This window comes from Lasioglossum baleicum, chromosome 15 (assembly GCF_051020765.1).
Source record: "Lasioglossum baleicum chromosome 15, iyLasBale1, whole genome shotgun sequence".
Taxonomy (NCBI): Eukaryota; Metazoa; Arthropoda; class Insecta; order Hymenoptera; family Halictidae; genus Lasioglossum; species Lasioglossum baleicum.
In genome coordinates this window covers 11073468-11087575 of record NC_134943.1, presented here as the reverse complement: position 1 = coordinate 11087575, position 14108 = coordinate 11073468, and the positions used below count along the sequence as shown (strand labels likewise).

At 35.4% G+C, this 14108-nt stretch overlaps 3 protein-coding genes across 13 annotated transcripts in view; 2 read left to right on the top strand and 1 right to left on the bottom strand.

The window, feature by feature from the left end:
- Window positions 1–127: 127 nt before the first annotated feature.
- On the top strand, window positions 128–2559 carry LOC143216477 (inactive CLIP domain-containing serine protease A3). 2 transcript variants are annotated; one of them, XM_076439560.1, is made up of 6 exons: window positions 128–519; window positions 1051–1139; window positions 1293–1528; window positions 1661–1891; window positions 1952–2153; window positions 2237–2559. In XM_076439560.1, the coding sequence occupies exons 1-6, from the start codon at window positions 483–485 to the stop codon at window positions 2393–2395; spliced, it is 954 nt and encodes a 317-aa protein (XP_076295675.1). In that variant the 5' UTR covers window positions 128–482; the 3' UTR covers window positions 2396–2559. The 2 variants fall into 2 exon arrangements, with proteins under 2 accessions (XP_076295675.1, XP_076295674.1); XM_076439559.1 differs by having other exon boundaries at window positions 128–759.
- Window positions 2560–2788: 229 nt separating this feature from the next.
- Window positions 2789–5907, top strand: Ohgt (E3 ubiquitin ligase component cereblon). The gene is made up of 7 exons (XM_076439553.1): window positions 2789–3026; window positions 3510–3922; window positions 4124–4447; window positions 4534–4783; window positions 4844–4989; window positions 5177–5373; window positions 5456–5907. Exons 1-7 carry the CDS (start codon window positions 2966–2968, stop codon window positions 5589–5591), a joined length of 1527 nt encoding a protein of 508 aa, XP_076295668.1. The 5' UTR covers window positions 2789–2965; the 3' UTR covers window positions 5592–5907.
- Window positions 5908–6656: 749 nt separating this feature from the next.
- Window positions 6657–14108, bottom strand: part of Cnot4 (CCR4-NOT transcription complex subunit 4) — an 11420-nt gene continuing 3968 nt past the window's right edge. For 7 of the 10 annotated variants that reach the window (XM_076439524.1, XM_076439531.1, XM_076439528.1 and 4 more), the window contains exons 7-16: window positions 13746–13855; window positions 12957–13670; window positions 11735–11923; window positions 10738–11072; window positions 10306–10605; window positions 9846–10113; window positions 9576–9638; window positions 8907–9166; window positions 8547–8694; window positions 6657–8460 (exon numbers count right to left, since the gene is read on the bottom strand). In XM_076439524.1, coding sequence (XP_076295639.1) covers window positions 8453–8460; window positions 8547–8694; window positions 8907–9166; window positions 9576–9638; window positions 9846–10113; window positions 10306–10605; window positions 10738–11072; window positions 11735–11923; window positions 12957–13670; window positions 13746–13855 — 2395 coding nt within the window. In that variant the 3' untranslated portion in view covers window positions 6657–8452. Of the gene's footprint in view, window positions 8461–8546; window positions 8695–8906; window positions 9167–9575; window positions 9653–9845; window positions 10114–10305; window positions 10606–10737; window positions 11073–11734; window positions 11924–12956; window positions 13671–13745; window positions 13856–14108 lie in introns of those variants that run through there. The other 3 variants (XM_076439532.1, XM_076439533.1, XM_076439534.1) reach the window with 3 other exon arrangements.

Below are 14108 nucleotides of genomic sequence, written 5' to 3'. Positions count from 1 at the left end.
CTGTATTCCATCTCTGTATCTCCTGAATATCAACGACGACGAAAATTAGCGTAATTAACAGAATCTTTATAGTCGGTGGTTTCGCATGATTATTGTTACCGTCTATTCAGAATCTCGCCTGGGGGCGACATAAAAAAAAAAATGAACGGACAACAAAAGGAAAAGCCGATGTGTATGTATAATTATGACATGATTCATAATACAACTACGGGGAGCTAATTGACCTTCTTCGCTTCTGGCCTTGGTATCGTGTAGGTAGTTCCATTCCAGCTAGTTCACTATAAAAATCAGTGGTGTCACACTGATGTCGTATACAAATGAAGACATAATCACGATCGGAAGTAATTTTCGTCAAATTGCCGGGCGATATGTTTTACGCCCGTTTTATTGTCACCAAACGTTATTGCTCTATTATCTGTGAAAGGCCATACATTCTTCTCGTTCCAAAAGGATGTACGAGATAATCTGTTCCTCTAACAGCTATGACAGAACCACCGCAAAACTTGTATATAAATAAACGTACGTCTGATCGGCTAAAAGTCATTATTTGTGCGTCCCAACTCGTCGAATAGTCTAAACTTCGAAGTTATTAAATAACAACAGCAATAAATTATAATCATAGCGCGTTTATTTCTCGAATTTGTTTCATCATGATCAATATATCGCTTACGTTGTACATTGTCAGCATCCTGCAGTATCAAATTTTTGCGCAAAGCGACTCTATCATTTTTGATAGCGGTTCCACTACAAATATGCCGAGTATGTAGTGTTTAATTTCTTTAAATTTTTTATTTTTAATTATTGTTAATTCAGTGAATATCCAACTTCCAATCCAGACCGGAAACTTCATTTCAAAGTACCTATCTTATTTTAAATTTCTCAATCTTCTATAAAAACGTATTTATCAAACATTGTAGTTACTTTTTATAGCAATAAGATAATGTTTTGAATTTCACTAAAATTAATTTTTTTAGTTTACCATTATGTGCAGATAATGATGTAGTAAATGAACAATCTATTCCTAATCAGCCTTTTCATTTTATAATTAAGGTAATGGTAATGGTATGACGTGCTCTTGTGTACCAGCGAGTAATTGTCCTAGTATTAATACCGGCATCGACATTCGAATAGTTAATACGGTACGTATGAAAAATTATACTTAATCAAAAGTAGCTATTTTTAAAATAACGCAGTATAATATAGATTTATGATAATTTCGAGAAAAAAGCGAAGCAAGAAATAGTTGGAGTATACGATTTTTTATATAGAGATTATATTTTTCATTTATGTAGGGTTCTAATTGTTCTGCTGGACAAGTGTATTGCTGTACATCCTCAGAAAATATGGTTGATGGATCTTGTGGCATTAGAAAAATTCAGATAGCTCCACATCCTCAGGGTCAAGCTAGTTATGGAGCATATCCTTGGCAAGCTGCACTTTTAACTACAGACAACACTTACGTAGGCTCCGGTGTCTTGATTACACCGAACCATGTACTTACTGTTGCTCACAAAGTAGGATCTTATATGTGAGCATCTCATTATTTTTGAATATTTGTTTTATTACTTTTGCCAAGTCTTTACCTTAGTCTCAATTTCTTAAAAGTACGACCTATGTACCAAGTGAACTGAAATTTTGAAAAAATTTTGTAACTACTCAGGAATGGTGGTCTCAAAGTAAGATTAGGAGAGTGGGATGGCCAGTCCACAAATGAACCTGATCCATACCAAGAATACATGATTCAAAGAATTGTTATGCATCCAAATTTCAACTCTGCTAATCTTCAAAACGATGTTGCTGTAATAACTTTGAGCGGCACGGTACCCATTTCTAGTAGCCCAAATATTAACACTGCATGCTTTCCGACATCAGAACCTGCATCTGGCACAAGGTAAATATGAATATATTCTGAATAGATGAAATTACAATTATAACATATGTTTTCTATAAGGTGTTGGGTGTCAGGCTGGGGAAAAGATGCGTTTGGTATGAATGGTCGGTATCAAAGCATAATGAAGGAAGTGGATGTGCCCATTGTAATGCAATCGAACTGTGAAGTTTCTCTAAGACAGACTAGACTCGGACAATTTTATAATCTGAATACAAACAGTTTTGTATGTGCTGGTGGAGAGTCAGGAAAGGATGCGTGCACAGTAAGAATTAACGTTGATTATTCTATTATAATGAATCACAGTTTTTTTAGCAATATATAGTTCATATTAATTAATTTTTCTAGGGTGATGGAGGTTCACCATTGGTATGCCAATCTGGAAATGGACAATGGCAAGTTGTTGGTATGGTAGCATGGGGTATTGGCTGTGCAACAAATAATGTTCCAGGTGTTTACGTAAATGTATACAATTACATTGGATGGATTACACAGCAGATTGTCTAATTACATATACTCCGAAAATAGAAAATACTGAGCATAATAAAGCACAATTCTGAAATACTATTTAAATGTATATTTCCTATGCGCATTCAAATATTTAATAGTTACTTTAATCTCTATTTAATACGGATCTTGTAGTGATATATTTCAATAAACCTTATTTCGTAGGATCCTACAAAATAACATTGTAGAATCATCATTTATTTTTAAATTAAATAATAAATAAAACGATTTTGCAACATAGTCAGAATATTATCATATTATAATTTCTAATATTACGTTCTATTTGCCTGCATTATATAAAATCTTGAAAAATTCTACATCTTCAAATTTCCATCTCACTTCAACTATCGATACTGCAATTTCCTAGAGCTATATTCACGGTTATACTGTATATAGAAAAAGTCGAGAGATTCGTTTCTGTAAAGATGCTCTGTGGCAAAGTTCGCGATGGTTCGTGATGGTTTGCAAATAGAAGAAGATTTACTATTGCGTTCAACGTTTATCAAAGGAAAATACTGATTGTTTACGATTAATCGAAAGTTTGAAATTCTGCTGAATTTCTAAACGACGATGATCTCGGATGAAGAAGGTGATGGCGGATTAAGTGAACCTGAAGAACATGAGATGCTAGGTATAGAATTTCATATAATTTTTATTTTGACATATCGGATTACGTATGTCAGGCTATTAGGTTATGCATTCGATTTTCACATATTGTTGCGATTTCTTACAAATTTCAATGCGTCAGTGTAACGTCAAATATATATTGTATTCTGAATTCCTTCGTATCTGTTGTGTGCAACATATTTCTTACAAAATTATCAATTGGTTCGTTGCTCGAATATAATTTTTTTGATCGATATACAGTCGAAAATGTACAACATTTATGTACAGATTTTGCAAATCAATTTCACCCTTTCGCAAATAAAGTATTTTTAGTAACTCTCAGTCTAATAATTTTAAATATTCTTAATGGATGTGAAATTGATTTGCAAAAGAGTGAATTTGGAGTGCAAAACCTATAGTATTATAGTAACATGGAATATACAGAGACTCTCCGGAACATTATTTTATGAATGTTTGCATTCGAGCTTTGTATTTTTGTTTGGAACAGCGTCGAGCACTTCGCTTCATGCGAGCCGTTCACTTAATGTGAGTATCCCGCTTCATCCTGATGCGAGTAGCTCGCTTCGTGCGAGTATCCCGCCTCGTGCGAGCCACTCGCTTCATGCGAACTCCTCGCCTAATGCGAGTATCCCGCTTGAAGAGAGTAGTTCGCTTGATGAGAACAGCAGGCCTGATGAGAGTAGCTCGCTTAATTCGAGAGTCCCGCTTTGGAATGCTCAGCCCAACTTGGAAACCGAGTCTGGACAAGACTTGACTCAGCAGGAGCATTCAAACTTACACATAGCACTAGCGGAGAGACTACTCAGAGAGAACAATGTCGAGGAAGAGCAAGTGGAAGAAGAAACTGCTGAAGAACGACCCGAACGTACTTTTGATTTAACATTGCCACCCAGGCATACTGTATGTTTTCAAGTTCTTTTTATCTAGTCGAATTTCGGTAACTCCAATCTTAAGGGAACAACAAAGAGTGGAAAGGAACGAAGAGAATGATTGTCTTATAGTGATTTTAGAGTTACAGAGGTTCAACTGTATACATATTTTCTAACAAATCAGAATATTTCCTTGGGTTTCACGTTTTATAACGTATAAATGTGTTTGTAGTATTTAGGACACAGCCTGTTAGAATTTAACGGAAGGACAATGTTAGACGAAGGGATTCATATGAAGTTACCGTTGCTAGAACAGAAATCTGTTATGTTGTTTCCTGGACAAACATTGCCGATGAAACTTGATTCGCACAGTATCGACCTGCAGTTTTTCTATCAAAGCAATCGCACCATAGGTGTCGTATGCTTCGGATGCAACCATATGGTTACACCTATAGGCGTCACAGCTGAAATTTATGAAATGGCTCTGACCGACGGAGGTTATTCTGTGAAAGCAAAGGGCAGACAACGATTCAAGATCTTGCAACTTATCATGGAGGTCAATTTTAACTATACTTTGTACTCTCTGTATTCGAAATGGATTACAATACACGTTTCACTACATGCGTGTACACATTTATATAGGGATACGATCGAATATCAGCGAATGTTAAAGTTTTACCAGAAATAATGCTTGGACCACCGCTTCTTGAGCAACGATTGGCATCGTTGGATCGTTTACGAATAAAACCAACCACCGAGGAGGAGTTTAAAAGGCAAGAAAGAATAGAGAATCGAGATGCAGTGGTAACTCCTTGGCCTGGCTGGGTATACAGACAATACGATTCGCAAAGACTTTCTTCACAAATAAAGAAACACCTTGAATCTATTCATGGTAAGAAGTACGTCGAACCTCTCGAACAACAGCGATTATAATGGATTTCTTACTTTTCAGTGACTGCGAGCATACCAGAAGATCCTACAAATTTGTCATTTTGGGTTGCCCAAAATTTTCTACTAGACGACAATGCGCGAAACGTTTTATTACGTTATGATTGTGCAATTTCTAGATTGCAAATGGAAATCAAATATTTAATTAATGTATGTATACACGAAACTAAGAGTTTTTACGTTACGACTAGACTGCGGATATTTATGCATTTACGAAAAAATCAATTTTTATATTTATTCCTGCTTCCCACAATAAACGTAGAACATTTTTATTCTGCATAAAGATCTGCAGTCTAGACATGTGTAGAATTTTTAATGAACAGCTATTGCTTTCTAGGATAAAATATTCGTTTGCAATCAGTGCGACGCCAAGATTGGAAAACGATCTAACATGATAACAATGAGCGTAGACGGTCCGCTTGGTATTTATTGCAATCCTGCTGGTGTTATACACGATATTGTGACTTTGTCTCAAGCCCAAGGTTTGATGCTAAGCAGTCATACAGTATCGCTTGAATTTACATGGTTCCAAGGGTAAAACTTCTTTTCTATATCACGAATCTTTTACTTCCCAAGATCACACGTGTATATAATGAATCGATTCGAACTTCCATAGATACGGATGGACAATAGCTGTTTGTGAAGTCTGTCATTCTCACATAGGATGGAAGTTCACAGCAATTCACCGTGTATTGAAACCGGAAGCGTTCTGGGCTTTATCACGTCAGAACATAAAAAGCAAAGATGAATGAACAAACAAACTGTTCCGATATATGGTACAATAAACCAGAAGTTCTATGCCCCAACTGTTATGAATCAATCGAAGAACTCCTGTATATATTTTTACCAAATCCCTAATGTTATACCGCTGAATGCAATAGTTTTTGCTGTCTAGCTTCCTTCGGTGGTTTCAGTAGAGGATATTTCTCCAACAGTGAAGAGGAACGTAAACGTAGCATAAGTTTCCGAATGACTGAATTTTTCTTTCATACATATATAAAGTTTAATTTTAACGATTTCTGTAAAGCAAGATTGTCATAATATATAGGATCGTTAATTCCTGCAAAATCTCGTTTTATGTCTATATGAATTGAATAGTTTAGTATATATCTCTTGTATTTCGTAAAAGGGCATGACCAATGTAATGCGTTGACTGTGGATGTTTATGGAATTTTCAATTTTTATAGACAAACTTTAAGAACTGCCTTCGTAGATCCAAAACAAATAAAAATCTTACTAAATTCTATCGAATTTTATATTGCAGCATTTTTTGAACATTTTCATAAGCCATAAGTGTTAATGCAATTTTCAAAATTTTGTAAACAAATTCCTATTTTCATTGGTAATAGCATTTGTAGATTCAAGATAAATAAAAATCGTACTATATTTTGTCAAATTTAATGCTCCAGCATTTCTTGAATATTTTTATAAGCCATAAATACGTAAAGATCCGCAGTCTAGTAATGTGTTCTTTGGTGGCCATCTCAACGACCACAATCTGTCTATTCATCGCTCCAGACTCCCTCTCCTTGAATGTTTTCGACCACAGCCGCAAAGACTGTATAATACGTATAAATATAGTTCTACTGTATTTTACTAATTGATGAACTGTAGTTTGTCTTAGAAAAAGAAAAATGGAAATGTACAAAATGTTTGTAGATCATCTAATACCAAGTTTGATGGGATTAACAGGTTTGTGAAACTGCCAGAAATGAAGAAATATATATTCCGTAACTGTTCGAAATAACTGAAACCATACCGTTCGAAAAGGAGAGGCCAATTCAAAAGGAGCAGTAGGATTGATTAATGAAAATACGTTGTTTCATTTCATTTCTTGCGCATGTCGTATATTTCTTCGATTACCTTAACTCACTTAGATTTGTTATAATTATATCTTTATTATCTCAATCATTCTCTTCGCATATGTATCGTGTTTCCTTAGTCACGTTGAAACAGCAGATATGTTTCACATTCTGCCACAAGAGTTTTGAATCATTCGACGCTTCGTATTATGGTACTATCAGACGCATTTTGTTACACATATATATTTATATATATATATATATGTATATGTATCATACTCGTTTCGTATATGCACTCGAGATTCGATTGCGCTGACTGTTTCTCCGTGTTTAATCATCTCGACAGTTGCTCGTAGTTTTCCGAGTCACGTGGCGATGGAATATTTTTATTTTGTAAATTTCTCGTACTTTTCCTGAATCGATGCTACACTTCCTTACTAAATTCTCTCGCGTCTCCTTCTAATTATAAAAAATGCGACGAAGTATATATACTATAAATTATGCACTTGTCCGGCATTGAGTTTAGCGAAACTAACAAACTCTAGCTTTGTAGATTTTCTTATATTTTGTTCCTTCCAAGCATCCGTTCTAACAGTGTTGATTTTCTATAAAGTATTTCGCTTTAGGATTAAAGCGAACACGAGAACCTGCAAAACATTTGTCAGACACAACGTGGCACGTTGATGTATAACATAAAATTCGTTTCCGAAGATATAATTTGATATAAGACTCGTCAAGACCGAAGAATCACAAATTCAGATCAGACAACCGTTCCAGAAAAAAGCAACAGGTCACTTCTTCCTTAATTTGTTACATTTCATTTTCATTTATTAGCATGTGTCTATCTGCGCATTTTCACAATAATAATACATACTTATAATATATATATATGTATATAACAGAAACCCTTTGCCTAGAAACAGACAAATAGATAATGATTCTGTTAAAAAATTTGTTCTAACAGCGCCCATTATATAAGCACTTTGTAGTATAAATGTAATATGTCGCTATAGTTTAAATAAAAAATCCGTGTTGAATGTCAATCGTCTCTTTTTTGTTTAACATAATTTCGGATTTTCGATTATCTTTAGTTCTTTTTTCGTTTCTTTCAAAAAACTTTGTCTTGAATTCAGGTGGAAAATTTCGCTTTATTGAATCGTCGGTGTGTCCTGTGCACTTTTTATCTTGTGACATCTGTTTTGAAAATGTTATTTACACGAGAGAGAGAGAGATAGTAAAAGAAAAAGCATATTCGGTTTTCCACTCGAATAAATTTATACTTGAGTCTGAATGACATATATGTATATATATATGTATATATTTGTTTTCATAATTATAGCATCGTAAGTATCTTCGTTTAAGGGTTAATTAGTTAAATCATGATCGTTTTGTCTTTAATTTGACACCTGTGTATATCATGGTCTACGGTAAAACGTAATTAATTATAATTAATAACAAGACTGCCAGACTTGTATGATAGTTCGAATTTACTATAAGGTTAAATATGAGAATATCATCGAGAACGTACATAGGAATATATTCGTCGCATATGTGTTCGAAAGTTATCGATTAAATTATATTCCAGTATCCTTCGATGCTCTTTTTTTGTTCAACGATTAATACTCGTCCGGTGGAGAAACAGATAAAGCATATTAAAAATTAAATGATATTCGAAAGATATAGACACGGGTCAGGAAAACGTACGGAACAGACTGTCGGGGTATTTTTTGTTATCACTGCTGACTTTCATCTCGTCTCGTATGGATGTTTTTTTTATCATACAGTTGTACATTTCGCGTACTCATATTTATCTATAGATCTGTAATACAGACGTTTCGTATATATTTCTTTGCTGCATCTAAAAGAAATCTATTAGAAACATTTAATTGCTATTTAGCGACTCACTTTCGATTTCCGATCCTGTAGAGATTAGTTTGGTGTGCGGCTGTGCAGTTGTGCTTGGCTGATTACTCAATTGTCCCGTCGTCGCTGGTGCAGCAAAACCTGGAGGCGGTTGCATTGCCCAATGTTGAGTTGGTGCGTTCTGTTGTTCCTAACAAAGGATGGAATCAGTGAATGTATTAAAATATAGTTTATAACAAGAGAAATGTTCGAAGCATTGTATAAATTTAATTTGCCAACTTTATTTGAGAAACATCCTATTTATAGATCGAATTCGCTATAATTACAGCGTTTCTAGTCGCATCGACTGTTACGAAACAGCTTGCGCCATTAAAGTCGTTTTGCATAAATATGTTTAAATACCTGTTGCGCATTATGTGAAACAGTATGTGTGGGATGAACATGTGGAAACTGCCATGTACTCGTAGTTTGGAATGGAAGAGGCCTAGAAGAACTAACAATAGCTGGATCAATCGAAGTCCAGTCTGCGATAGGTCCGAAATTGTTCCACCCTCCTTTTTGATGTAATGCTTGATGATGAAATTGTTGTTGCTGCTGTTGATTATTAATATCACACCAATCCTTAAGCGTATATACTGCATCACCCGCGCATTTACTAATGCCTGTTCGAAAACGTTAATAAATGTATAATGTTAAAATGAGAATGAATAAGGGTAAACGAATGCGAAAGTTTCATGTTAAGGGGATAGACTCGTTCCCAGAATTGCAATTCTCATTTCTCGGTAATACATGCGATGGGGTTTCTCAGTAGCGAAAAGCGCTAGATAAAAGATCAATCCAGACCGCGATCGCCCTCAAAAGTCCTATTTTTACGTTTACGAGCTGTAATTTTTGTGCCGAATAAAAATAAAACTTTAGAAGGCGATCACGGCTTAGATCGATCTTTTATCTAGCGCTTTTGACTACTGAAAAAGCCCATCTTTGCATTATCGAGAAATGAGAAGGCGCGTCCCGCTAAATTGCAATCCTGGGAACGAGTCTACTCTCTTAATATTATTGAAAAATAATCACCTTGCGAACTCAGAAGGGGATTTCCGTTTGGAAGATACGCGTTTTGCTGCGGCGGTTGTGCTCCTGTAAACAGCATACTAGACGAATGACTCAAGCATAATATTATTATAGATCCTGACAAAGTCACAAGAATTCAATTTGCTTTTATACTTGGATAACACTGTTGCTCGCCACAAGTATACGTGTGTTTCATCAATATCATCAAGAGAAATTTGACAAACATTCACAACGAACTATTTTAAGGGACCAGGAACAAAAAAAAATACTAACCCGAAAGAGCACCATTCGTGGGAGCCGGTCGCGGTATACCAAGACCAAAAGAATTCATGTGATTTGGTGTAGAACCAGGGAAACCTGGTGGTGGATGACGACTACGTTGACCCAAACTAGCTGCAGCCACGTTACTCTGACCAGGACTCTGGGTACCACTTTGTAATAAATTTTGCGGAAGACGAGACAGTAGGGAATGCGATTGCTGGAGAACCTGTAGATTTTGCAAGTGTTGGGCCTGTTGTTGTAGATGTGCTATATGAGCAACCTGAATTTTCAAAAAGAAACAGACACAGTTGCGTAACACTGTCCTCAGGAGTATCCTTCGTCTAACTATTAGATGATTGCATAATTTCTAATTGTAGAAAAGAATGGTGACTATATAATTGATTAATAAAGCTATATTCTTTAGAATTTAACTTATGCCATCATCTGATATTTCCGAAGAGAAGATCTTTACCTGCGGATAGTGCTGCTGACCAAGATTCGCAATGTTTTGTTGGTGTTGTACCCTATTCTGCTCTTCTCTTTCTCGCTGCTGTTGTTGTTGCTGTTGTTGTTGAAACAACCTCTGCTGTTGCAGTTGCATTTCATTTTCCATAAGTTCGGCTAAAGCTTTTTGTGTTTCGTGGAACGGATCAAAGCCTAAGTCATCGTCAGCTTTTATATCTGAGCCAGATTCTTTGTGATTTCGAACTTCCTCCAAAGTAGCATGACCGTTTTGCTTTATATATTCACAGTTCTCTTGATTTTGTTGTGCCTTAGGAAATCATATTTAATACCGTTATTAAACTATCGAGCGATTATCTTTCCAATCATTTAATTTTAGAGCTTTACAAATAGTTATTTTGTTTCTTTTCTAATAGAAGAAATAATTCAAATTACTACTCACCTGCATAGCAAGCCTTTGTTGTAAAGAATTTTGTTGAAAATCAGCCATAAATTTGGATGCAGGAGAATTAACGAGCAAATTCGAGGTAAAACTAGCAGAAGGTTCTGAGATTGTGGTATATTGCAGATTGGTGTAAACTTCCTCATCTACGAAACCATCGGAATTGAAAGTAACTCCTGGCGAACTAGAAGGACTTGACTTTTGTACATGATTCGTTCGTGATGTCTCGGGTGGAAAACCAAAAGCAGCTTGCCAGTCCTCGCTGGACTGAACCATTGGCAACGAGTCGGGAATAGAAGTTAAGCCTGTGCTCGACCAACTTAAGTTTGGGTTCGCTATATGTCCAAGAAAAATTCAATTGTAACATTCTACTTTCTCTATCACGTCGAGTATAACAAAACAATATACAAAAACAGACAGTATCGGATGAAAATACCGAAGTGAATATGGGTCCCATGAAAACACAGGTTACACAGACTCGAGATTTGACCGACAATGTCTTTAACCGACAACGATTTTAGTCGACGACAGTATTATCCGATAGTAATATTTAGATTGCAGATGTTTATGCAATTTGCATAATAAGGTCTTATTTTCAGTGGTAATAGCCTTTTCTGAGATCTGAAATATATTAAAATCGTACTAAATTCTGCAGTATATTTTATCTCCTAGCATTCTTTGAAAATTTTCAGAAGCCATAAATGCATAAAGATCTGCAGTCTAGTAATATTATTTGTAAAGATGGTGCTAACATTTTATTCTTTAACTATTCTGCACTTTTACTTTTGTATAAAAATATAATTATTACACTACGAGAAGTTAGATGCAGTTAACATTGTTGTCAAATGATATTAATTGTTGTTGGTCAAAGACGTTGTTGGGCAAAGTTATTGTCGGTCGAATCTGGAGTCTGTGAAACCTGTGTTGGTGATTTTCATGGGACCTGAAGAATATATGCACAGATACATCACTAGAAGCATCTGTATTATGTACATGCCTGTTAAAGAAGTAGGTGGCACTGAGGTGGTGGTAGAGATTTTCTGGAAAGTGTTCGAACTGAAGAAGCTGTTATTGTCCGCCTGAAAGATTGACCGATGACTGAGTTGCATTTGAGACCCATTATGTAATCCTGGTGGTGGCTGTTGATTGGCACCTTGTGATGAATTTGTGCTAGCCGGAGAGGAACCTAAAGATGATAGGTACATATCTCTACACTACGAGACGCGATCAAATCATTTTGATACTTTTTTCAATGCCAGAATAAACAGCTTCTAACACTATTCCTCTCTGCCACCATTAATCGATCGCAACAACGTACAAACGTGTGTGTCTGGAAAATGTAATTTTAATTCTCATACACACCTACAATTCAAATAGGATTGCCAAAACATTTTCTCGTCTACCGAGCCATAGAAAAGCGAAACATTTTCCACCCACATTGTCCACACATATGCCAAACAATACAATTTGCATGAAGGATAAAGTCAAGTGTGTACGAAAAACACAAAAAACAGTTACTATACGTTTTTTTTTCCACAGAATCCTCTTTATTTTGGCATATATCTATAACTACGTAAATTCTATATGCTACAGTTATGAGACGCAGCTAAACATGTTTTGCGTGTCATCGATATATATTATACATCGCTTGCAAGTTATTTGTTTTACGTATTCGAAGTACATCATACAACGTACAGTGTTATAAGTGATAAACACACAGTTTTAGAATGACTCGTGAACCATTACAAATATTTTGTATGACATTCGTTAAAGTGATTGTTAAGCCTCTCATGAACTTCTCACAAAGTCAATAGCCTAAATCTTTTGTACATATATATATAATTCTCGAAAGTACATGCAAAATATTGTTAAACTTTAGAAACAACTCAATAGATATATATATAGATATATTGTATATATGTATATATAGATATAGAAATATAAAAATATTTTTATGTATCAACAAAAAAAAAGAAATTTGCGGAACAACAAAAAATAAAGTTTGGACTTAACATTTTAAATCTCCAAACATAAAACTTAAATCGTTAGTTCGTAAAAATTTGTTGAACGGTACACTCTAGTTTGTTAATCTTCCAATATAATAAAAAAAGAAAATATATTTTTTCAACTTTTCGCGAATTTAATCTGACCGTTGTATATTTATTTCAAAACCAAGAAATCAATACACATAGAAATGATCACCAATATAAGTAACTCACCCAAAATAGCAGCACCATTGTTCTCCTCACTTGATTCTGCTAAATGTTCCACTTGTTGATTCACATTCGAATCTTCTGTACTTGAAATTGTACTAGCCGGTGTGCTACCTTCACACTGTTGATCCGTTTCACTATCCGAATGCCGACGTTCTCCGTTTTGCACTACTCCGTTTACTTTAAGTTCTTGAGACGATGGTTGTTGCTGCACAAATTTCGATCCTTTATTACTCAGTTGCAGTTGTTGTTGTTGCTGTTGTTGTTGGTGCGTAGGCGGTGGTTGATGTTGCGACGGTGGCTGTGGTTGTTGCTGCTGCTGTTCCGATTTACACTTATTACCCAATTTTTGTATTACATCACTATTTGTTTCGGATGAAAAGTTTCTAATATCCTTCTGTCCATTAATTTGTGGCGGTACGTTGTTTTGCACACCGATAGAGCTTGACTCAGATCGTGAAGTTGTCCTTGTACAATGTTTTTCTTTATTTTGACAATTTTTATGTTTATTACGCGCTGCCTGTGCCTTACTTTCACTATTACTTTTACCTCTCCGCAAATTCATACTTTCGCCTTTGTTGTTATTATTTTGTTGATGCGCAGATCCACCAGATAATACATGACTCGGCTGATTTGTTGTACTACTTCCGTTCGTTAAGTTGTTCGCTTGTGATGTTACTTGCGATGGCGGTGATAATTCTTTACAATTTGTTTGTGTACCTGTAAATACACTTATGGCGTATACAAGCAACAATGATTTCTACCAAGCTTTATTTTCACCAAAGGGAAACTCACTATTTATTTGTCCAGTCTGTAACGATGGCCAAGCTTCTTTCGCTTGGGAGTTTGAAGTACCATTTTCTCGAACGATATTACTTGTTACGGATGGCGATGGTGTTGGTTTCCTGTTCAATGTACAAACAATATTTTATTAATCGGATATACTACCTTTTATATCGATAATTAATAGGGGTGGGCTGAAATTTTCGGGACCCGAAAATTTTTACTGTTCTACGACGTCAGGGTCTCTGAACAATACAGATTTTCGGGTTTCCAACCTGATTCAATTTCGACTTCGGGTACCCGGATATCACGAATTTTCGAGTCCCGACCACCCCCAATAATAAATTCATTAGCTTTATACACAAATAATTTTAC